The sequence below is a fragment of the Delphinapterus leucas genome, chromosome 2 (genome assembly GCF_059928025.1).
Source record: "Delphinapterus leucas isolate spDelLeu-1000000601 "Yukka" chromosome 2, BTC_Dleu_Yukka2, whole genome shotgun sequence".
Taxonomy (NCBI): Eukaryota; Metazoa; Chordata; class Mammalia; order Artiodactyla; family Monodontidae; genus Delphinapterus; species Delphinapterus leucas.
The window spans coordinates 147,404,655-147,426,692 of record NC_143130.1 but is presented as its reverse complement, the minus strand read 5'-3'; the positions used below and the strand labels follow the sequence as shown (position 1 = coordinate 147,426,692).

Below are 22,038 nucleotides of genomic sequence, written 5' to 3'. Positions count from 1 at the left end.
GCCACACAGGCACTCTTGGGCCACATCCCAAGTAAAAAGAAAAAGGGGAACCCACAGGTCACTATTAGTCATGAGTTTAGTAATTTTATTATCCATACCTTCTGCATCTTCCCCTCTTGCTAACCCTCCCAGCCAGGACTTGTCTGCCTTCTCAATGCTCTGCACAGTGGTCTGGGAGAGAAAACTAGACAGTGAAATCCAAACTCCCTACGGGCCCTACAAGACCCTCCTGGATCTGGCCCCTACCTACCTCCCCAACTTCCAACTGCATTCCCCATGCGTCGGCATCTCTGACCTTTTGATTCCTCCAATAAGCCAAACTTGTTCCAGCCTCGGGGGCTTTGTCTTTCCTGGTCCTCCTTCCCGGCAATTTCCTCCTCCAGAGCATCCCGAGGCCAGTCTTGGCTCCTTATCCTTGGGGCTTTGATGTCTTTCCCCAGAGACTTTCCTTACTTGCCCATTGAAAGTCCCCAAGCAGCCCCTGCACTTAAAACTAGCTGGCACCGGAATGAAAGAATGAATGAATGAATGAATGAGTGTAATGAACGAATACCTGCGGACTGCCTCCTTGGGGCGTACTCTGGCTTGGAAATCAAACTCAGTCTGTAGAGCGAAAGCACGTTAATAGCGGTTTTAATCTGTCCGCTCAGACGTTGGCCCCCCACGAATCTCTGGAGGTCCGGGCGTGGAAAACCCAGAGAGCCTTGGCTGCTGTCGGCGCGAAACTGCGGCTGCGCGCAGCCTGGGGCGGGGCGTGGCCAGCGCCAATGCGGGGAAGTGAGTCCAGAGCCGGCGAGAGGACGCTGGAGGGCGCGCTAGAGCGGCGCGGCCCGGCCTGGGGTGGGCGAGCCGGCCATGGAGGACGAGCAGAGCTTCTCAGATATTTGTGGCGGCCGCCTGGCCCTGCAGCGCCGCTTCTACTCCCCTTCCTGCCTGGAGTTCTGCCTCAGCTGCCCTCGGATCACCTTGCGCTCGCTCACCGCTGTCACCTGCACCGTGTGGCTAGCGGCCTACGGACTCTTCACACTCTGCGAGGTAAGGCCTGCCGGCCTCTTCCCGCGATCTGAGTCGGGGTCTCGGGTTTGGAAGGGTCATTGGGGCCTTAGGGTCGAGCCCAGACCTCTCGCCGGACCCTCCTGCGATCGTAGGGCCTGGAGGGCGGAAACTCGCTGGTTCTGGGGACGCCATTCCGCTGCTGGACAGCTCTCTTCCTTACGTTTAGTGAAGTTTGTGCTCCTGTACTTTATCCCCCTCCTGGGTCGCTGCTCTGCTCCGTGGTTCCACCCAGCATACATCTAGTCTTTGCAGGACAGCCTGAAACTTTTAACTTCCATGTGCTCTCTGTAGTACATGCTCATAGTAATTCAGTTCCAAGGTCCTCATCCATAACTTTCACCCCTCAGAGGAATCACTGCTAACAATACCTTTTACAGTCTTCTAGAAACTGCCTCCATAAATCACAAGAATTGTGTGCAAGTTAATTGTTTGATAGTTCTTCCTAATCTCTCTTTTTCAAGGCAATCTAACCCACCCCCCCCAAATCCCTTCCCCAACTTCAAGTATTTTCTAAAGAATTGTGAAATTACGGAGAGGAGTGGTTTCTGTGCTCAATTTCCAGGCTCATTCCTATTTTCTGAGCCTCAGTTTTCACATCTCTAAAATGGAATTAATATCTGCCACACCAACTTCACAGCATTGTGAGGGTCACATGTAGTAGCATTGTGACAGCCCTAAAATAAAAGGAGTCATCCTAATTGCCCTTTTCAGGATGAATTTAGTTTCATATTTAGTGTCCTGTGTGGACTATATTATTTCAGGAGTGGTCTGACCAGAGCTGAAATACAGCAAGGCTATTTATTTCTATAATTTGGGTATTGTTTTCAATACTGCATCCATTTGCTTTTTTTGCCGTTGGAGCATATTTCAGAGCGTGGTAATTTAGTAGTATAGATATTTGCAAAATATATGCCCTAAGTTGTACCAAATTGTATCTAAAAGTTTGTTCATAAGTCAATCAAAATGTTTAAGTTGCCAAGACAGTCCTTCCTCCTCCCCCCAGAAAGATTTCATATATAAAATAGTTGAATATCAATACTAGCCTGAGCTCTGGTCAGGTAGTCATGTGAGGAGGAGGGAACAGGTATTTATTAAATGCCCACTGAGTGCCAACTGCTTTACTGAATGCCTCATCTCAACCTCAGAAGAAAACCAAGACTCAGAAAGAGTAATAACTTATCCGAAGTGATAAAGCTAGTAAATGGCATACCGGGGCTTCAAACCCAGGGCTGTCTGACTCTGAAACCATTTTTTTCTCACTATACTATGATGTCTCCTCATTGCGAGGGGGCTTGCTTAGGCAAAATTTTTAAATAGAAGTTTGTGTTTACGCCAGCTCCCTTTTGTACTCACCTCTCTCATCCTGGTATATCCCACTTACCCTCAACAAATGTCCAGGGCTCGGTAACCTTATCTTCCTTTAAACTCCACTGCAACACTTCTTAAGGGCTCTGTGTACCAAAATTTCTTATCTTTCCTCCTATTTCAAAACCACTAATTACTGAATCTCAGCTAGGATGAGAAGAAATCTGATGAAGGAATTCATTAAAACATGTGGCTAAACTTCAACCCCAAACGAATATTGAACTGTTAGATAGAATTTCAGAAAGAAAAATGAAGTATAAAAAATGCAGGGGTAATGAAGTTTTGGGCAGGGATTACTTTATAGAAAAGCTGATATGGATCAAATCCCCTAAGTATATACTGTTCTTCATCCCTTCTTTCCTCCCAGTTTTTGAATTCACAGTTCTATTAGAATTCTAGGTTTTTACCTTACTTATTCCAACCTGGAATGTCCTTCCCCCTTCCTTTTCTCAGCTAAGTATATTTGTCAATAACCACCACCTCCTCTGCACCAGTTAAATCCTGCTTCCTTGGAAGTCTTCATAGGATATTCCTGTGTGTTTTAATGTCTCTCTTTCTTGCTTTCTCTCTCTCCCTTTTAATCCTGTCTTAGTCACTTCTAGTCAGAATCATAGTATTCTCCAAAAGTATTTTATATATGTTAATCTTGCCTCTAATAAATCTGTAAGGGCCAGAACTGAATTTTATCTCTCTATTCTTCCATAATGCTTATTCAGTTCACACTATGTACAAGACACTGTACTAGATACTAGACATTTAATTAGCTCAAAGTAGATATTTCTGGGTCATCAGAGACCCAGCACATAGATTTCTCCATCCTTCATTTGTTAATCAACAAATAATTTCCTAGCACAGAGGTCAGCAAACTTTTTTTTAAAAGGTCGAATAGTAAATACTTTAGGCTTTCAGGTCTCTGTCTCAGATTCTTCTGTTTCTTTTTCTCTTTTTCTTTTCATCAACCCTTTAAAAAATGTAAAAAACATTCTTAGCTTAAGGTGGACCAGACAAACACATATCACAGGCCCAAATAGTTTTCAGACTCCTGATCTAACAATTAACTATGTGTTATGTAGAAAGAAGTCGAAAGGTACCTTCAAGGAAAACCAGAGCTGGTCAGTAGTTAAAGCAGTAAACACAGATTTTATTCAGAAACTGTTGCAATGGGAGAAAAGAGACTTAAGTATTGAATTGGGCTCAATTCTAAATATAGCAGGGACCAGTGGAAATGTATAGCTAAGGAGCAGGGTCAGGGGTCAGTGGATAGAAAATTACTAAAAAGAAACATCAGGGTTAAAGGGGGATTCTGGGTAAATTGATTTGACAGGATTCTGGCTGAAGGCAGGCCACGGTGATTAGATACCAAGGGTGAGGGTCTTCTTTAAACTCAGCAAGATTCTTGCTACAACTTGTTGGACAATGCAGGCCCAACAAGAATGGACACCAAGGTCCAGCACTTAGAAGAGCTTGACTAGAGTTAGGTCAAAGAGGGTATCTTGTCAGTAACAAAAATTAATAAAACACTTCCTATGCTCAAGGAATGACAGTCGTAAATTAGTGAGTCTCTTGATTCTAGATCATCGATTTTTTTCCTGTGTCATCCTTCTAAATAGCTTTTTGGAAAAAAAAGGGAAAACAGTGCCACATGAAAGAAACATACCTTGATAGAAAAACACATTTCAACTTCAGAAATGTTAAAAGGTTGTAGATGTGTCTTAGAATCAAAGAAGTAAATACCATTTTGGGGGCCCTTAACACATCAGTCATTTCATCTAGTCAGTCAGAACACATTAGTCAGTCACAACCCAAAACAACTAAAAGAGCCCTAAATAGTAAGATCTTTATTATTTAACAAAACAAGAAGTCAGGACGAAGGAGGGCTCTAGAGGGCTTAAGAGGCTCTGTTGATTTTACTTTTTTCATCTTACTGCTCTTCCACCCTTGATGTACTCCACCTGTTCTCAGCCTAGCTTTCCACATGGTTTGGCAGAGGCCACGTAGTTGGTTTTCAGGCATCAAAACCTCAGGATGAAGGGGCCTTCTCTTCCTTAGATCTCTTTTTTGAGATGGACTTAGTTTTCCAGAAACCCCTCCAGCCGACTTCCCCTCACATCTCATTGGCTAGAGTTATGTCACAGGTCCATTTCTGAACCAATCATTGGCAGGAGTGGGAACCAGTCATGATTGCCTCCAACTTCTATTAGGAAGGAGGAGCGGCTGTGGAGTATTATCTGCTACACTGTGCTAAGTAAGCATTTTATTACTCTCCAGTCTGCGATTTTCCTATGTATCTTACTGATGGAGCATGAGAAGAGAAGATCTGAGTCCTTAAGTTGCAATTTTGGAAGAAAAATCTCTGAAAGCCGTGTGATGGGTATTTTGCTGATGGAGGTTCACCTCCCGAGACCTATCCATTTGTTGTCTGGATGTATTTTATCATATGCTTTCGTAGCACTACAGAGCCCAAGTAAAAGTAGTTTCCTCTTCCTCCGTGCATGTTCTTCCCATCTGTTCACCTCACAACAGAACAAAGGCTTTTTTCCACATTGCCTAGAGTTGACTTATTAAATAGCAGAGCTACATGTGGAGGACCACTTGGTAACCTTATCGCCGGTGTCTGGCTCTCTTCAGAACACCATGATCCTCTCCGCTGCCATCTTCATCACTCTCTTAGGCCTGCTTGGTTACCTCCATTTTGTGAAGATTGATCACGAGACTCTGTTAATCATTGATTCCCTTGGCATCCAGATGACCTCGTCCTATGCCTCAGGCAAAGAAAGCACCACCTTCATTGAGATGGGCCAGGTGAACGATGTTGTCATTAATGAGGCTATTTACATGGTAAGTATTTAAGTCATTACAGGCCTCTCTGGATGAGGCAGCCCATGGGGTATGCCTGGATCTAAACTGAGTCTTAATACGTAAAGTAACTGATGTCACAGAATTAAACCTGAGGGCTCTCTGTTCCAGTACCTGTAGTGTTTTCTTTTTGGCTGACATATCCTTAAGCCATAAAAGTGAAACTTGTATTGAAAACCTATGTCCTTTATTTTTAAAGAGATACTATAGGTTTTTATGGATAGGGAGTCAGCATTTCATCTTTATTTTCTAGCCCTGCTTCAAAGTCATCTCTGCTTCTTGTTGTTTTGTCTTTTTTAATCTAAAGAATGAGAATATACTTCTCCCTCACTTCAAATGCATTCTTTTTCAAGTGTATGAAAAAGTTTTAAGCCTTCCCTTGAGAAAGAAAACTGAATTTTACTTAGACCTCTGCTATTTGGTTTATTTTCTTACAGCAGAAGGTGATTTACTACCTCTGCATTTTATTGAAGGATCCAGTGGAACCACATGGGATATCCCAAGTAGTACCTCTCTTCCAGGTGAGCATAGAATACTTGTTTCTTCTGCAAAGAAATCCTCTACCTTTCCCCTCCTCTCTGCATATCCACGGCTTCTTATGTTCAGTAGGAATGTGAACTTCTGTTGTCAAGAGTATTTGAGGATACCTGAGGGGTATTTTTATTGAGAATTAGGATTTTAGTTATTTCAGAAATTCCTTTCTGAGGCAAATAAGACTTTCAGAAATATTATGAATTTATACAAATTTTAGAGATAAAAACATATATATAGCAACTTCTGCCTGTAGGTCATCATTCATCTGCTTTGACTCTGTTCAGTCTGCCAATACGTGATTTTACATAGATGTTATTGATCTATACAGACTTTTATACACTATTTTGTGTCTTGTTTTTATATGTATATAAATTTATTTATCTATCTATCTATTTATTTATGGCTGAGTTGGGTCTTCGTTGCTGTGCGCGGGCTTTCTCTAGTTGCGGTGAGCGGGGGCTACTCTTCATTGCGGTGCGTGGGCTTCTCATTGTCGTGGCTTCTCTTGTTGCGGAGCACGGGCTCTAGGCACGCAGGCTTCAGTAGTTGTGGCACGTGGGCTCAGTAGTTGTGGCTTGCAGGCTCTAGAGCTCAGGCTCAATAGCTGTGGCGCACGGGCTTAGTTGCTCCGCGGCATGTGGGATCTTCCCAGGCCAGGGCTCAAACCCGTGTCCCTTGCATTGGTAGGCAGATTCTCAACCACTGCGCCACCAGGGAAGCCCCCTTGCTTTTTTAATATACATATTTTCATGCATTTACAAAGGCCATTATACTTATTATTTTAAATAATTATATCATGTCAAATATCAGTTTATTTAGCTACCTCATTTACTAGCTTTTGAAATCATGTTCAGATTATTTTTTGTTTTTTTCTTACAAAAAAACACTTATACAAAGACGCAGGCCTACTAGAGAATGAACTTGAGGATACGGGGAGGGGGAAGGGTAAGCTGGGACAAAGTGAGAGAGTGGCATGGACATATATACACTACCAAATGTAAAATAGAGAGCTAGAGGGAAGCAGCCGCATAGCACAGGGAGATCAGCTCAGTGTTTTGTGACCACCTAGAGGGGTGGGATAGGGAGGGTGGGAGGGAGGGAGACGCAAGAGGGAAGAGATATGGGGACATATGTACATGTATAACTGATTCACTTTGTTATAAAGCAGAAACTAACACACCATTGTAAAGCAATTATACTCCAATAAAGATGTTAAAAAATTTAAAAAAACACAAAACTTATACAAACGTGATTATAATCAATTATTTTATAGGTATGTAAAGTATTTATGTATGCAGTTAACTCTGCCTCACTGCCCTTCCTTTTCCACAAAGGATTTAAGGAGGCTAAGCTAAAATTCTTTTGCATTATAGTTCAAAATTATTTTATTAAAGCTTATGAATAGTTTCATAGATTTTAATCATGTTTGAGATTTGGCTCCAGAGATTGGACAACTTTACCATACTTTTGCGAATTTGTACTTGTTTTCCTGTAGTCTTGGCTAACAGTGGGTTTAGCTATTTTTTAGTTTAGTATGTAGGGAAAGGAATTTAGAGTTATTAAATTTGTGTCTCTTTAAATGACAAAGAGACTTTTCATATTTCCTTGTAAGTACTACCTATCAGTATTTTCTGTTTTAAACTATCCATCTCCTCTATTAGTCAAGTAGATACTAGATAGTGATTATGCATTGTAACGATTTATATATTTTGGGTAGCAAACTGTTATGAAATATGCTTTCCCCATATATTTTTCCTATTCTGTGGCTTTTCATTTGGTTGTATTATATTTCATTATACAAAATAATTTTCAATATTTACCTATTAAACTGCCCTTCCTGTCTCTGGGAACTGCTTCGCAGCTTGTGATACTTCCCAAGAGGGTCTGTCCTTGTTACTCTTCTTGCTTTCTCTTAGGTGGAGGTCATGAAATTTAGATTTAAAACTGTCTTTCGAGCTCCTGCTTCCACAGTTCACAGGCGGGGATGTGGGCCTGGTTAGGGATTCCTCCTAGCAAAATGCTGTGAGGCCTGAACTTCTGCCTCTCTGAAGCCCACACCTGTACCATTTAGACCCCCTGGTCGTGGATGAGAGATTGAGGTTGCACATGGACACAATACCACTAAGCACTTTACGTTCATCTTGTCTCTGCATTTCTCCCCTTTGGAATTCAGAGTGCCAAGCCCCGGCTGGACTGCTTGATTGAAGTGTACAGAAGCTGCCAGGACATCCTGGCACACCAGAAAGCCACATCAACGAGCCCGTGAGTCCCAGCATTTAGAAGGCCAGTATTGTTTTCCAGAGGAGATGACTCCTAAGCCACAGTGGCTGGTTTATTTTCTGTATTTTAAAGCATCAAGTGGGCACAGTCCTAGGAACCAGTATGGATGCGGTGGATCTCAGAGCCGTAGAGCAGGTGCCTGGAAGCCTAACTTATTGTGTGATGTTGAGCAAAGTATTTATGTGTATTTTAGTGTTCCCCTTGTAAGATTTCGTTTACCACCTGAGGGGAGACCTCGAAACAGTATGTCAGGAGTAATGTTGACGAAGAGCACTTTGTGATATTCCTAAGCACGTTCAAGTTTACTTTTTGTTGAAATTTGTAGAGCAAGACGATGGGAAACTGACATCAGATCTTTTGAGAAAGATAATTTTCAACTGCACAGTACCCCTGTATAAAAGCTAAGAGAAAAAGCAAGCCCTTCAGGGGCTGGTCAGTAGGAAGAAATGTCCTACAAAAGACTACTCTCTGTCCACCTAGCTCCTGTGTTCTGTACAGGGTTAATTTATGATGATTCTCTTAATAAACAGATCTCCTTCCAAAACATACACAATCGCTTGGTTCGGACAGCTGCTTTTTATTGACAAACACGACCATGGCATTTCAGTCACGGGTGTCTAGCACATTAATACTCTTGTTACTCAGCATTGTCTATGGTTTCAAAAACTTCTTTTGCCAAGAGGGGTGAGATAAAAGGCCAGACAGAAATTTGACTTTGGTTCCCAGACATGTTAAAGAAGGATAAACATACATACTGTAGAAGCCTTTGTTTATAAGGCAGTTTCTTCTATATAAAATTAATAAACTAAGGGAGGATTCCTGAAGGGTTGGGAAGAAGACAGGGCGGGGGAAATAGCTTGACCCCCAAATTCAATATGAACACAGCTCCATTCTTGCTTACTTTTTCTTTGGGATTTTTTTTTTTTTTTTTAACTCCTGGCTAGATGATAATTCCTTATTTGCCTTAGACACACTCAAGATATTACAAAACCAGAGCTGTAACTTCTGCCTTTTACACCAGCCCTGGAGGGGTTATTCAGGAGCCTGTGGGACATGGGACATGTGACTTGTTCGAGGTAGAAATGTCTCAGCTAAATCCCAAATGCTGGGGGAAAGGCAGGAACAGAAATGGGAGGCAGCTATAATATTGCCAGCCTGGCAAAGTCAAGTTCGTTTAAAAAAGGTAGACACTCTGATGTGCTGCTTTTTTCATCATGCTTGTCAGTTTAATGGGTGAGAGAGGGGAAGCTTACAGCAGCTGAGGTGTTCAGATAAACTAGTTCCAGCCTTGCAGTTTTCACAGTGTGCAACACACACACACTTTGCTGGGGTTAAAGGCTTGGTTCTTGGATGCTACTGCTAAACCTATATAGTTTGTTTGGCACTTTATCGAAAAATGATAAGACTGCCTTAGAGCTATGAAATAAAACTCAGTTTCCTCAATGTTGGAAAATCAGAGTATAAATGAACTCTTTCGTCTTTTTTTCTTTTTTTTCCTGTTAAGGGAGGGCGGAGACAAGATCATCTCTGCATCCAACAGAAGGTCTCACTCGGGGATGGGGGCATATTGGCATCGTCAGGAAGACAAAAGGTGAAAGATACTTTCAACTGATGCTCCCAGGCTAGGACAGATAACACATATGTGCGTCTGCCCTCAAACATTCCCAGCGCAAGTTCGCCAGAAGTCTTAAGGAGCAAATCCAGGCCCACGAGCCTGCAGGGGTGTCTTCTGTTTCTGACTCATCTTTGGTGGCCTCACAGAGCAGCAAAAAGCAGAATGCATTTGCTTGGTTTTTCAAAGAGCAGGGGGACAAGCGACGACCACCTTCTCCTACAGTAGTAAGAACAGCCTTCACTGAGCCCTGTCCAGTTGTTAAAATGAGACAGGGAGAGGTCAGGTTGGACCTAGCCCCTGCCCTTGCCTGTACCCAGTTGGGCTGACAGTCCAGTGTGAGGGAGAACAGCTTCAGTCTCAGGGGAATAGCGCCTTGTCCTGCAGAGACAGGTGCCGCTGCCCCAGAAGGGCACCGCTGATGCCTCCTCGTTCGCACCAGGGGAAGGGGAAAGGTGAGTCTCCTCCTTTTTCTCCAGCCCTGCCAACACCTTTCCCATATGGGAAAGGAAGTCCAGTCTTAGTGAGTTCTAAGCTTTTGTTGGAGTTCAGGTGAATTGGAAATTCTAGTCCTCCCCTGTTCAGGGATGTCAGGAAAACTTCAAGTATAAACCCCTGCATGAGGACCATACACAACATAAACATATTAGTCTCCCTGAGAGTAGCAGTGCAGGAAATTCTGACTTACAGCACTGATGCCCTCAGTAACCAGTAACAGTGGGCCATCCCTATCTGTGTCTAGAAATGGGCAGCATCCAGAGCTCAGTATTCTTATGAAAACAAAGTGGTTTTTATACTGGGTCTGGATTTTTAAAGGTTGGCCCTGAAACATTATAAGGCACCTAGAGAGTAAAGGCTTCATGGACACTGAAATACACATTTCACAGAACAACTGGGGCAGGCTGCAGGGGGCTGTTAGACCCATCACAGTAGTATCGCACCCGAAGATACATTTCTCTAATCCCAGAGGCACCAGGTGGTGGTGGGGAAAGGGGTAGGAGGAATATTCACAGCAACGTTGGCCCCTTGGCAGCACATGGAACAGAAGCAAAGAACTGTCGTCCATCCAGTTCCCATGGCTGGCAGGCAGCAGGCGGGTTGGGGGGTGGGTCCACGGTTGTGGAGCAGTGGTTCATGTAGCTGGCCATGATGAAGGTCACCTCTGCAATCTAAGGAGAGAAGGAGAAACAAAGGAATTGAACGCTGGCTTTGGCTTGAATCCTGACTCTCGCACTTACTAGCTGTTGCACTGGTTATATAAGCTTCCTGGGCTCCAGTTTGTCCCCTAAGTTAAAATACCCACCTGGGAGGAAATGTCCAAAGGGGCTGGCTCCTGTGAGGCTCAGAGGCCTAGTGAAATAGGCGTCTGGAGGTCCTGAGGTGCCCAGTACCTCCTGAGGACAGGAGGACCAACGTTCCGCCCTGGCTGTCTCCAAGACAAGGCAAGGCAGCCTCCCTGGAGGAAAGGCTCTGTATAGCCTCTCCTTTGGCAGGGACAGTATTGAAAGGAGGAGGTGGTTTGGCGAACTCCAGCTTTAGGGTTAAAACAACAGGGTTTCCAGTTGCTCAGAAGGGAGCCAGGAACTATAAATCAGAACTTTGGTTTCAGAGTCTCTGCAATTGTTATTTTTTGCATCAACATTTCCTGTACTGAGTAGGAACAAGGCCCTTAAAGTGAACAGTTCCTAGGACCCCAGGGAAGGGGGAGCATCTTCAGAGTGTTCCACTTGTGACTAGTGCCGGGACAGCAGAGCCCAAGGCAAGGTGAGAACACCTGGGCCTGCTGCAAGGATGACAGCAGCAAGAGGGCCCCCATTCAAGCCTGTCCAGTGCTGTGGCTGACAGAACAGAGGAAGGTAACGTGAGGAGCGCAGAGTAGCTGGACCAGAGTGAGTTCCCCCTCCCGCCAGCCCCCCCACCTGCCAGCTCAGCAGAGACGCCACCCGAACCCTCTGGGGTACTGATGATAGGGCCAAAAGTTTCATTTGGGGCAGGGCCCTTCTAGAGTACTGTCATAACCCCAGTTTCCTTTCTAAGCTCCGAGCCCATCTCATCAGACCACAGCAGGGTAAAATGTTTTAGCAGCTTTCAGACCCACCTTGGGAGCAGCCATCCGGAAGATCAGCTTCTCAATGTGGCCTTTTCCAGAGCTCTGGTCTGAAGTGGATCTAATCACAAGCATGAAGTCATCCCGGCAGCCACCAAAGGTCATCACTGAAGAGTAGGGATAAGTGACGTGCACTTGCTGTGGGGAAAGATCCAGTTAGTTCTGGAAAAACTTTGCACCTGCCTCCTGAGCTAGGAGCCAGCATGCCCGGTCTCTTCCAGACCAGGAAGGGAGAAGTCCAAAGTGGTCACACTTTGGAGATCTACATTTTGAATGTCTACAAGCTGTGTCTAGACTAGAGGACAGCAGTACTTGGGCAGGGGGCGGGGGAAGGAAAACCATGGTCACTTAGCTCAGCCCTTTGAGTCCAGAGAGAAGAAAAGATACTGCCAGGAGAAGGAGGGGTCAGGAAGCCAGCCCTCATCCTCCCGTACCATGGTGTTGTGGTCCAGGATGCTGACGCCATCCTCATTCACCGCAATCCACACCAGAGTGTTCTCCTTGGAAGACAGCTGTGCAGGCTGGGGGAACAGGAAAATCCCATCAGACATCCACAGCTAAGGATTCTGAACCACTAGAGCTTTCTGAGGAAGAAGGCACATCCAGGGATCTGCTAGGCAGTGATTTCCAACTTTTTTCTTTTGGAAAACATAGAAGATGGTATTTGTATAGCATGCTGGAGTAAACAGGCTGCTCGTGGCAGGAGGCACCTGGCTTGGGGCTCTGGCCACCTACTAACAACCCCGAGTATCACTTTCTTGTAGTACCTATAGCCCATCCTGCCATGGTACAGAACACAGTACACTTTGTTCCTGTTCCAGAACAGAGGCCAGCCCTGGCTGTTCTGCCACAGGCATGGAGAACAGGCTGTTTTTTCCTGGCTCTCAGAAACTGACAGCATTCCACCCACAGGCCCTCCTAAGTGCAAACTGCATCTTGCTTCAACCAATTTCCTAGGGAGTATAAAATAATTAGGAAAACAATAATGCAAGGGCTTTAGGCCCTACCAGGGAGAAAAATGACTATTTGGTGGATAAGTCCTAGAATGACTAATTTTCACTGCCAGGGCTGCAGTAGGGCAATCTAGATTTCCTGTCTCTCCTACCCTGGGGAGGCTGGGGAGAGAGATGGACATGTCCCTTTTTTCAGGAGCTTCTCCCAACCTTCCAGACTAAGTGGGTCCCCATGTTATATGCCTTTATAACACCCCTGTACTTTTCCTTCATGGCACTTGTGACAGCTTCTAAAAAAATTATATATATTTTATATATATATATATATTTAGAAAGAGAGAGTGTATGTGTGAATATTTGATTAGTGTGTACGTCCCCCACTAGATGGGAAGCTCCATGAAGGCGAGGACGTGTCTGATTTGCTCACCTCTTGTCACCTCAGACAACTAGCACAATGCCTGAGATATAGTAGGAGCTCAACAATTCAATTCTTTGTTGAATGAGTGAATGTCTGTTGTCTAATCTGTATCCTCAGTGAACAGGATCATGATCCAGCTTCGAGGATAGGACACTCTGTGTGATTACATACAAAGTTTTGTGCACACCAGATACCCAGTGAAGAAAAGTTCCATCTGCAATTACTTTTAGCCACCTGGCCTTCCAGCAGGAGAAATTAACTGGTGCCTGAGTAGTCAGATCCCTCTGTGGCTGCACCAGGTCAGCAGAGATGTATTTGTTTAGGTTACACGTTGTTCTTTCAAACTTTTTTTAAAATAAAAACATTCTCAAGAGGAACATCATATCAAGTCTGAACTCTGTTGTGGATTAGTTGACCCTATCTTTTTTTTCAAGGGTAGGATTGGGAAAGAAGTCAATAAAGGAAAGTTAAGGATCGCCCAGAAATAACCCTGGCCCGGAAGCCATGAGTCACAACTGCTCTGGACCAGGGAAAGCTGGAGTAGGCAAGAAATGGGTGGAAAGATAGTGACCCCTAGTGGTTGCGGGTGGGCGCTGCAGACTGAACTGGCTCAAACATGACCGAATCCAGGAGAAACTTAGTTCCTGAGGGTGTGGTAACCGCTCCTTCGGCTGGAAACCACCCACACTTACCTGAGCAGCAAAGAGCTTAGCACCAAAGAGGGGCCATTTCCGGGCCACTGTCAGGTAGATGCGGATGCACTCAGGAGAGGAGCAGCCTTGCAGTGCTGCCCACTTTGTGGTCAGCTGATCTGCCAGGTGCCTGGTTTAGACGGATGGAGAGAGATGGTGCCATGTTTCTGTTGCAGCTCTGAGGTTCTCCCCAACTCTGCAGCCCATGCCTCCCTACAGTGACTCCCTGCAAGACCTTGCAGCCTACCTCAGCTGTTCCAGGGGGGCCCCGTGTCTGTAGCGCCTTGGGTAGAACCTGTCTAGGACCTGCTGGAGGTGATGCAGAGCCTTGGCAGGGGGTGTGCCCCCAGGTCCTGGCAGGATGGGCTTCTCCAAGTCCCCATACTCTACCTGTGGTAGAAGCACATGGAGGGACAAATCAGGAATTTGGATGTGAATGGGGTTGGGGGCCTGCTGAGAGAGGTGAAATAAACCATTATTTCATCCCTTTATTGGTGAGGTGTGAATGGATGTGAAAAAACACTTCTTGTGTACAGACAGACCCTTTATCTCAAGTTTCACAGACACTAGAGAAACAACCTTAGGGTCCTAGAATATTAGAGATTGTCTAGATCAACTTTCCTTTTGCAGCTGAGGTTAAGTGCCTTATCCAAAGACACAGTTAATTAGTGGCAGACAAGGGAAAACACTATAGAAATTCTGGCTCCTAATCCAAAAATATGGGATACAGGATTGAAGATGCTATAGATCCTTCAGTAGAGCTGACTGTTCCAAATGTGGCCATTAGAGTCAGATACTTGGCTCAAATCCCGGCTCTGCCATTTACCAGCTCTGAAACCATGATCAAGTTAAACTCTGTGAGCTTCAGTTTACTCATCTATAAAGCGGGGGTGAGAACTAAATAGGGTACTACATATAAAATGTTTCGCACAGGGCCCTCTACAGCATACTCAATACGTGTTTACTGTATTAAAGGTCCACTGTTATTATTTCCCCATCCTCTCCAGCATGTAGATCCAGACTCTTTCTTACGGGAACCATGAAGGTATCCCAGATTCCTTTGGCAAGACAGCCTCCTAAAGGTAATAGAAGAGTCAAAGTCTGAATGTGTGTTCCTTTTCCTAGTTCTCATTACAATGTTTGACAGCTGTAAGTACACACTTAACCACATACATTATATGACATACATTATCTAGGAATTACACTTAGTACAACCCTGTTGGGGCAGGTAGGGAGGTATTTTTGTTTTCGGGATATGAAAAAGGGAACTACAGCACAGACAAGTGAAGTGACTTGGCCAAGATCTCATAGCGGGAAGGTGGCTAGGATTCAAACCCAGGCCCCTGGTTTCCACGCCCAGAGTTCTGCATGTAGCCTGGATCTGCAGTGAGGCACTCTGCTGGGTAAGGAGTCAGCAAGGCCGCCCTCTCTGGCACCTCAGGACCCGCAGAATCTCCTGTTTCAGCCTGTGTGGTGCACTCCACCTGTGAGTCCAAGACGTCTCCTGACCCTCCTGACTCCTGGACAGAACCTTACCTGGGCCATCAGTGCAGCCATCTCCAGAGCCAGCTCCTTGTTGACAGGAAACCTCCCTGCCACTATCTCTCCGCTAGTTTGGGAGGCAAGCAGCAGGCGCTCTCGCTCTGTCTCCCCTTTGACTTGACTCCGAAAGTACAGCCTACAGGGGAGAGAGCGAGAAGCCAGGGCTCAGCTGGGATCCCAAACGGATGAAGCTGTCTCTGCATCTGTTTATCTTGATTTACAAAGAAAGAAAGAAACTACTCTTTTTATACCATCTGTGAGCCTATTTTCCACTGCCTCCAGAAAAACTTAACCAAGCATGACACAGAGCAGATAGAGGGCCATCAGGTCCCATAGCAACAGTAGCATGTGGTCGGTTCTGAATTCACCATTAAGACTTACTGGATTTGGTGAGGGGAATCTGGTACCTGGAATCATAGCTTATTAGGAAACTAAATGAGTTAAGATTCCAAGAGACTAATGGAAATCATGTGCCTGGAGACATACTGGGATGGAATTTTCTTAGTCAAATTGGTATTAAGTCAGGATTTCTCCTTCTGTATTTCCTGGAACTGGTATATAGAAGCCATTTATTCTTTTTTTTTTTTTTTTTTTGGTACGCGGGCCTCTCACTGCTGTGGCTCTCCTGTTGCGGAGCACAGGCTCCGGACGCGCAGGCTCAGCGGCCATGGCTCACGGGCCCAGCCGCTCCGCGGCATGTGGGATCCTCCCGGACCGGGGCACGAACCCGTGTCCCCTGCATCGGCAGGCAGACTCTCAACCACTGCGCCACCAGGGAAGCTCCCAGGAGCAATTTATTCTTTAGTCTTAAATATCTAGTGCTCAGACAAAATCTTCCTCTCCTAATGTAACACATGCAGCCACCTGAGGAAGTTGGTCTGTTTGGGGGGCAGGGGTGTGTGTGTGTGTGTGCATGCATGTGTGAGTGTGCAGACACAGTACAGGGACGGAGAGCCTGAGCTGTCCAGGGTCTCACAGAGGCCAGCAGAGCCAGCCTGGGCCTCCAGCTACTGACCAGCAGGCAGTGTTATATATCTGGGCGCCCTGCCTGTGCAGGATAGGCCTCCAGCTGGGGGAGTGATGAGCTGCACCCCAGCAGCAGCCCTCAGGCTTGGTCCCCCTTGGCGGTGCCCAGGACCTGTTCTTGTACATCAGTTTCACAACACGTGTGCCACCCTCAGACTTTCCGGAGTGCAGCTCTTTCAGGGCTTGTTCCCACTTGGAGATGGCATCGCAGATCTGCATGAGGCAAAAGAGGAAAGTCAGACAAGCCCCTGATGAAGGGAACAAGGTCCAGTCAGGGCTGGACTTGGGCAGAGCAGCGGGACAGAGTTGAAGGATTGTCCTCCATCAGGAGGCTGACCCGCGGGGCCTCATGCTCCCAGGACCCAGGGTGCCTGCGGCTTTCTCGCAGACAGAGGTGTAGCTCTGAGCATGGCGTGGGCAGCAAACCATGGAATGCTGCCGCCATTGCCTGGACATCTGAGGGGGCCTCCCAGAGGCTAGGCAGGCCCCAGTTCAAAACCATGGCCCCTCATCACTGGCTCCACTTCCCTCCCACCAACCGCCATTCTCTTCAACAAATATAACCGGAGGCCTACTGTGTAACAAAGCCTTACGGATGCCTGGGCATAGTTTTTCCAGGCAATGGTAAAAGACTATAGGAGCCTTTGTCCTGTCACCATAAAGCAAAGCAGAAACTGCAGCCAAAACCCTCACCCTCATCAAGTGCTCCAGCACATCCCACAAACACCCAGCATGCCCCGCGGCTCTAACCCCAGACCCTAATGCAACACAGGGTTCGAATCCCACTCAAGGGCCTTTACGCACAGAAGTACCACAAGGATCTACCTCTTTAAAGTTGGTGGGACCTGTAAGCACAGCACGGGCCCTGGCAGACTGGGTAAGAGTGAGCTGCCAGCGTACAGCACAACATCTGCTGGGTCCAGGTGTACAGTTGTCCGTCTACGCATGTGTGTAGACGGGCTCCGCCCGGGTGGGGCTGCTGCTGAGAAGTGCCTCCCTGTCCTTCCTACCCTGAGCTGGGAAGCGGCTTTTCTTCTGGAAGCTGAACAGCCTCTCAAGGGAGGGAGGGAAGGAGGGAGGGATGTGGAGATCTTCTCTCCAGAGACAAGGGCACAAACGACTTTTCTCTGCCTATATGGGCACATTTTAAGATGGCACAGAAATGCTGGCCTCGGGCTCAGCCCCAAACAGACTGGGAACACAAAATCCTGAAGACCAAGGTGGCTCAGTTGGCTTATGGGGGACCATCACCTTGACGCTCCCCTGCAGGCAGTGTTCCAGGTCCCTGCCAGAAGGGTCGTCCGTGAAGAGGGCAAAGCCAGAATGGGAGGACTTCCTCATGCCCGTCTCCTGGTTCAGCCGCTGGAGGAGCTCGTCAACTGTGGAGGAGCCGTCAAAACCCACCACCTGCCGGGAGAGGGGACCTCCTGAGAGGGGCCCACGGGGGCTAGTGGGGGGGGTCAGAGGCTGGGAGGTGGAAAGGCATGGCTGAAAGGAGTGAGGGCGACGACAGAGGCCAAAGAAAGCCTGGTTTCCACGTGCAGAGGTTGAGTGCTTAAGGGAGGAGCCCGCCTACCATAAACTGAAGTCCCACATAAGCTCCGTTCCTCCTTTCCTGTCACTCTTTGGGAGGCCCTTCCCCTGCCACTTTCTTGGTCAGTGTGTCAGCTTCCCTGTTCACGTAGTGGGTTCAAAAGGTCCTCTTCCCAGGCCCCAAAGAGTGAAGTACTTTTGTGATTCAAGCTCTGTACTCCCTCCACAGTGGCACGAATGGCCCCACTCGCCCCTGCAGCCCAGGCCCACCCTTTGGCTGGTCTGCCTGTTAAGATCTGCTGGGCCTAAGGAGGCTTAGCACCCACTGGCCCAAAGGTATTCTCCTCTGGGATGGCAATATGAGAAGACTCAGCACAGGGAGCGCGGCAGCCTTGTCACCTGGTAGGTCGCTCGTCACCTGGTAAGTCCCGTTGGCGAAGTGCACGGGGATGCTGAAGGGCGAGGAGTGGTGGAAGGGGTTCCGCAGCAGGATAGACACCACCTCCATGCGCGAGGGCCTGGCCTCCCGCTCCCCAGTCTGCAGCGTCCGCTCCACTGCCCGCTGGCAGTACGTGGCGTACTGGCCCGTCTCATTTCTAAAAAGACAGGCGAAGGAAGAAAGGAAAACCGGGAATCCACTCATCCCTACCACCCTGACACCCTGGTTCCCTACCTACATGTAACCTATAGGACCAAACCTGCAGCTGGAAGGCTGTGACACGAGCCCCAAAGACTGGTCTGGGGTGTTAATTTGTCATTCAGGGCCTATCTGCTGCTGGTTGCTGGCACAGATATTTTCTGCAGAAGCCAGAAAACATGGCAACAGAGAATGCAAATCTGGGGATGATCTGGGGGCGCGGTAGCTCCACATGAGGGCCCCCACTAAATACCCACACACACGTGGATTGGTGTGTAGAGGGTGCCCAGATCTCCACGTGCCCATCTGCGTACATGGTGATGGGCAAAGTCTACATGACCACTGTGCAAACCCCAGAGGGCGGGGCGATCTGATCCATCCTAGTCTCCCCTGCGTCCCTCCAGATCATGCCAGTCGGTAGTGCCAGAGTGGCAGAGGAAACGACATGCACTCACCGGGGATCTGCGTGGCGCTGGAGCTGCTGTTTGACGTACCAGAGGAAGTGGTGCTGAGGCAGGAAAAGTGGGGCACACAGAGCCAGGAGCTGCCAGCACTGCAGGGGAAACAAGAAATGTGGGCTGAGCGCTGGGTCCGCCGTGCCACCACCATCGCAGTCCTGAGCTACAGAGCCTTCACCACCCTCTCCGAACCGCAGCCCCCAGCCTTCTGCGGGCACCAGGATGGCCAGCCTGGTCGGGCTTTGTGCAGAGCCGCAATCACACAACCTGACTGTGTGCAGACGTCCAGAAGGGGCACAGAGAGGGCAGCGGAACCCGGGCAGCCTTGAGTACGGAAGCCTCCTGCTGGCTGCCAGGCTCGGAGGATACCTGCCCAGTCACCTCCTTCCACCTTTCCCACGTCCTGGGCAGCCCTGGCCGACGGCTCCCATTGGCCGTTCCACCCCAGGGACGCCCACCTGCATGAGGGAGCACTTCTGCGGCGGGCGGCAGCTGGTCTGCTTCATGAGTTGGCAGTACAGCTCGCTCTGCAGCTCGGGGTGAACGAGGCAGACCTGCAGCGCGGTCTGGGCCAGGGACACGTGGTAGTCCACTGAGGCTGCTTCCACGGGCACGTTGATGAAGAGTTGGCACGACTGCAGGGAAATGACAGTGGGCACAGGTAGACTGACAGCCCCCTGATTATTGTCCTCTGTGACAGGGGACAGACTGGGCCGTCCCCCCGCCCAGGGCTCAAGGAAGGCTCCGGTTCACGGCAGACAGCCCTTTCTAGGAGGGAGCATCGTGACTGCTCGAGAACGTCTACGCTTACCGAGAAGGCTACTTTGGGATAGGATCTTTCCTTTACATGTTTCCATTACATAAGCAAGACATATTCATTTTTTAAAAAGATAGAATATTCAGAGGGGAACAAAGAATATTCTAAAATAGGCCAGAATCTCTCAGGTCCAGAAGCAACGTAAACCTGCCCTCTCCCGCTGTTCACTACAGGAGGGCAGCTCTTCGTTTCGCTAGTGCTCCCCAAGGGCCCATGAATGAAGTCCCAGAGCTTCCAGCCTCCCTGCCGTAAAGGACATGATGGGAGCCCTGAGGGACTTTCTTTTCCTTCCTCTTCAGATCCCTCCGGGAGCTCCCCCCCTAAACTGCACAGGCCTTCTCCACCCCGCCATCACCGTGGTGGGAAGAACCGCTCTGGGCAGAGCCTGGGCACAGGGCAAGGGCGCCGCCACCAGTCCGTGGGCCTGGGCTCAGCTCCCACTTTACCTTGAAGAGCTTGACGGCCTCTGTCTGCAGGGCCTCGGAGGGCAGGGTGGTGAGGGAGGTGTACAGCCCGTCTTTGCTGTAGCACAGCATGGGGTGCCTCCAGAGGGGGGAATCTGCCCGGAGCACAGCACCAGAGAGCAGCAGCCGTTACCACTGAGGAGGCAACTCGCCTCCCCCGCACCCCGACCCTGATCTCTGGGGAAGACGGTGTTTTCACAGTCGGGACACGTGGGCTGTGCTGGATTTATATCCACAGAGTGTGGGCTGTGCACTGCATTTATTCAGCACACTCACGAGCACGGCTTACAGGAAGGTGGCTACTGCTTTGCTCGTGGGGCTGCAATAGGGGTGAACGTCCAATGCAAGGCGTGGACATCGGAGTGCAAGCGTGCGTGTGCAGGGGAGGGCCTCTCCCTGCAGCGCTAGGTCTGGATAGAGGAGCGTATATCAGCCTGGAACAAACAAGTCTCGGAGCAGCAGTAAAGCAGTGTGTGTTCTGGGTGCCCTTGGATCCTCAGGGTCCTGAGAATCAGTAGCAAAATAAAGACCCCAAAAGGCCCCAGGCTTAGTTAGCCTGATCCTAACTTAGGCTTCATTCATTAACAAACTATAACTATAGATTAACCAGCCACCTTCTTTCCTCAACCCTCTGCCCAGCCAGCAAAGTTGCAGTGAACAAAGTAAAACATTGACCAAGTGACCGGAAAGTCTGCTCCCCAGACAACTGCCCCAGATACTGAGTGGCCTCCTCAGTATCCTCACCAGAAACAGGGGTCCCGGAGCTTGGGACGGGAATGCCCTCTGTGGCTTAGAATGTCTCCAAACAGCTTCAGGGTACGGTAGTGCTTTCTTTGGGTTGCTGACCAACAGTTACCCAGCTACCACCCTCCAACCCAGCAATGATGGCCACCCTCGCCTTACCTGGGTCTCCCTCACCATCCATCAGCTTTCCAATGAGCTGCTCATAGGCAGTGCCCACCTTGGCACTGCTGCCACCTGCAGCGACTGTGAGGTGGTAAAGCCACGTATCCTGGAAAAGGATGGAAAGCCACCTGATGGGGCTGGGCTGGGGAAGAATGGAGGCAAGAGCTCCAAGGGAGCCTCCCTGAAGGGGCCAAGCCCAGGGTGAGGGTCAGCCTGTCTGGTTGGCACAAGTCAAGGTCACCGGTCCCTAAGAGGAAAGACTTGGGATGGGCTGAATGTGAACCCAAGTTCCTAAGCTTGTGGTTCCCTCCATCTCATGGCCCCAGTGCAGAGATGTTGGTCACTGGGAATGGATTCAATACAAGGAACATTCAGGAAATACTAGTTGCCAAAATGTCCAGGAGGGAAATAGATTCGAATCTGGGGAAGCTCAGAAGAGAGAAGGAAGGTGAGAATCAAAGGTGCAAGCTTTGCCATGGAGGCCCAGCCCCCTCCCTTACCTTTTCGTGCTTGGTGCCAATGAGGAGGTAGGTGGGGCTGTGCTCTGGGGGGTGGATCACAAGGGTGCAGTGGGAGGAAAGCAACTGCCGGGTCCCTCCAGCCTCATAGTCCTCGTCTGAGTCACAGGATCGATCTACTTCCTCTATGCGTGCGTCCCGCACAGGCAGACGGCCCAGGGGGCGCTGTGGACACAAGCCTTCCGTGAATGGGAGGGCCAGCGGGGAAGGGAGGAGTCTCCTCTCTCTGAACCCTCAGGCCTTGTAGGGCTGGGAATCAAGGAC

At 48.3% G+C, this 22,038-nt stretch overlaps 2 protein-coding genes across 5 annotated transcripts in view; one reads left to right on the top strand and one right to left on the bottom strand.

The window, feature by feature from the left end:
* Nucleotides 1–390: 390 nt before the first annotated feature.
* Nucleotides 391–21,651, top strand: PIGH (phosphatidylinositol glycan anchor biosynthesis class H). 4 transcript variants are annotated; one of them, XM_089906182.1, is made up of 5 exons: nt 391–1,035; nt 5,093–5,259; nt 5,715–5,798; nt 7,985–8,073; nt 9,596–21,651. In XM_089906182.1, the coding sequence occupies exons 1-5, from the start codon at nt 768–770 to the stop codon at nt 9,684–9,686; spliced, it is 699 nt and encodes a 232-aa protein (XP_089762308.1). In that variant the 5' UTR covers nt 391–767; the 3' UTR covers nt 9,687–21,651. The 4 variants fall into 4 exon arrangements, 3 of the variants coding, with proteins under 3 accessions (XP_089762308.1, XP_089762310.1, XP_022426010.1); XR_016391814.1 differs by having other exon boundaries at nt 494–1,035; nt 7,985–8,226; XM_089906184.1 differs by lacking the exon at nt 9,596–21,651 and adding an exon at nt 4,690–4,792 and having other exon boundaries at nt 769–1,035; nt 7,985–9,589.
* Nucleotides 10,583–22,038, bottom strand: part of PLEKHH1 (pleckstrin homology, MyTH4 and FERM domain containing H1) — a 44,499-nt gene continuing 33,043 nt past the window's right edge. Inside the window, exons 15-28 of the mRNA XM_089906274.1 lie at nt 21,757–21,939; nt 21,254–21,362; nt 20,222–20,445; nt 19,528–19,815; nt 19,067–19,164; nt 18,393–18,570; nt 17,693–17,848; nt 16,554–16,654; nt 15,410–15,551; nt 14,121–14,263; nt 13,874–14,003; nt 12,245–12,331; nt 11,802–11,948; nt 10,583–10,872 (exon numbers count right to left, since the gene is read on the bottom strand). Of these exons, the coding sequence (XP_089762400.1) occupies nt 10,711–10,872; nt 11,802–11,948; nt 12,245–12,331; nt 13,874–14,003; nt 14,121–14,263; nt 15,410–15,551; nt 16,554–16,654; nt 17,693–17,848; nt 18,393–18,570; nt 19,067–19,164; nt 19,528–19,815; nt 20,222–20,445; nt 21,254–21,362; nt 21,757–21,939 (2,148 nt within the window). The 3' untranslated portion in view covers nt 10,583–10,710. The remainder of the gene's footprint in view (nt 10,873–11,801; nt 11,949–12,244; nt 12,332–13,873; nt 14,004–14,120; nt 14,264–15,409; nt 15,552–16,553; nt 16,655–17,692; nt 17,849–18,392; nt 18,571–19,066; nt 19,165–19,527; nt 19,816–20,221; nt 20,446–21,253; nt 21,363–21,756; nt 21,940–22,038) is intronic.

Excerpts from the sequence above, each read along its gene's own strand:
- PIGH (XM_089906182.1), top strand. The coding sequence starts at position 768 with ATGCGGGGAAGTGAGTCCAGAGCCGGCGAGAGGACGCTGGAGGGCGCG. Across the intron at positions 1,036-5,092 it reads GACTCTTCACACTCTGCGAG|GCCTGCTTGGTTACCTCCAT; the intron begins GTAAGGCCTGCC and ends TCACTCTCTTAG. Across the intron at positions 8,074-9,595 it reads AAAGCCACATCAACGAGCCC|GGAGGGCGGAGACAAGATCA; the intron begins GTGAGTCCCAGC and ends TTTCCTGTTAAG.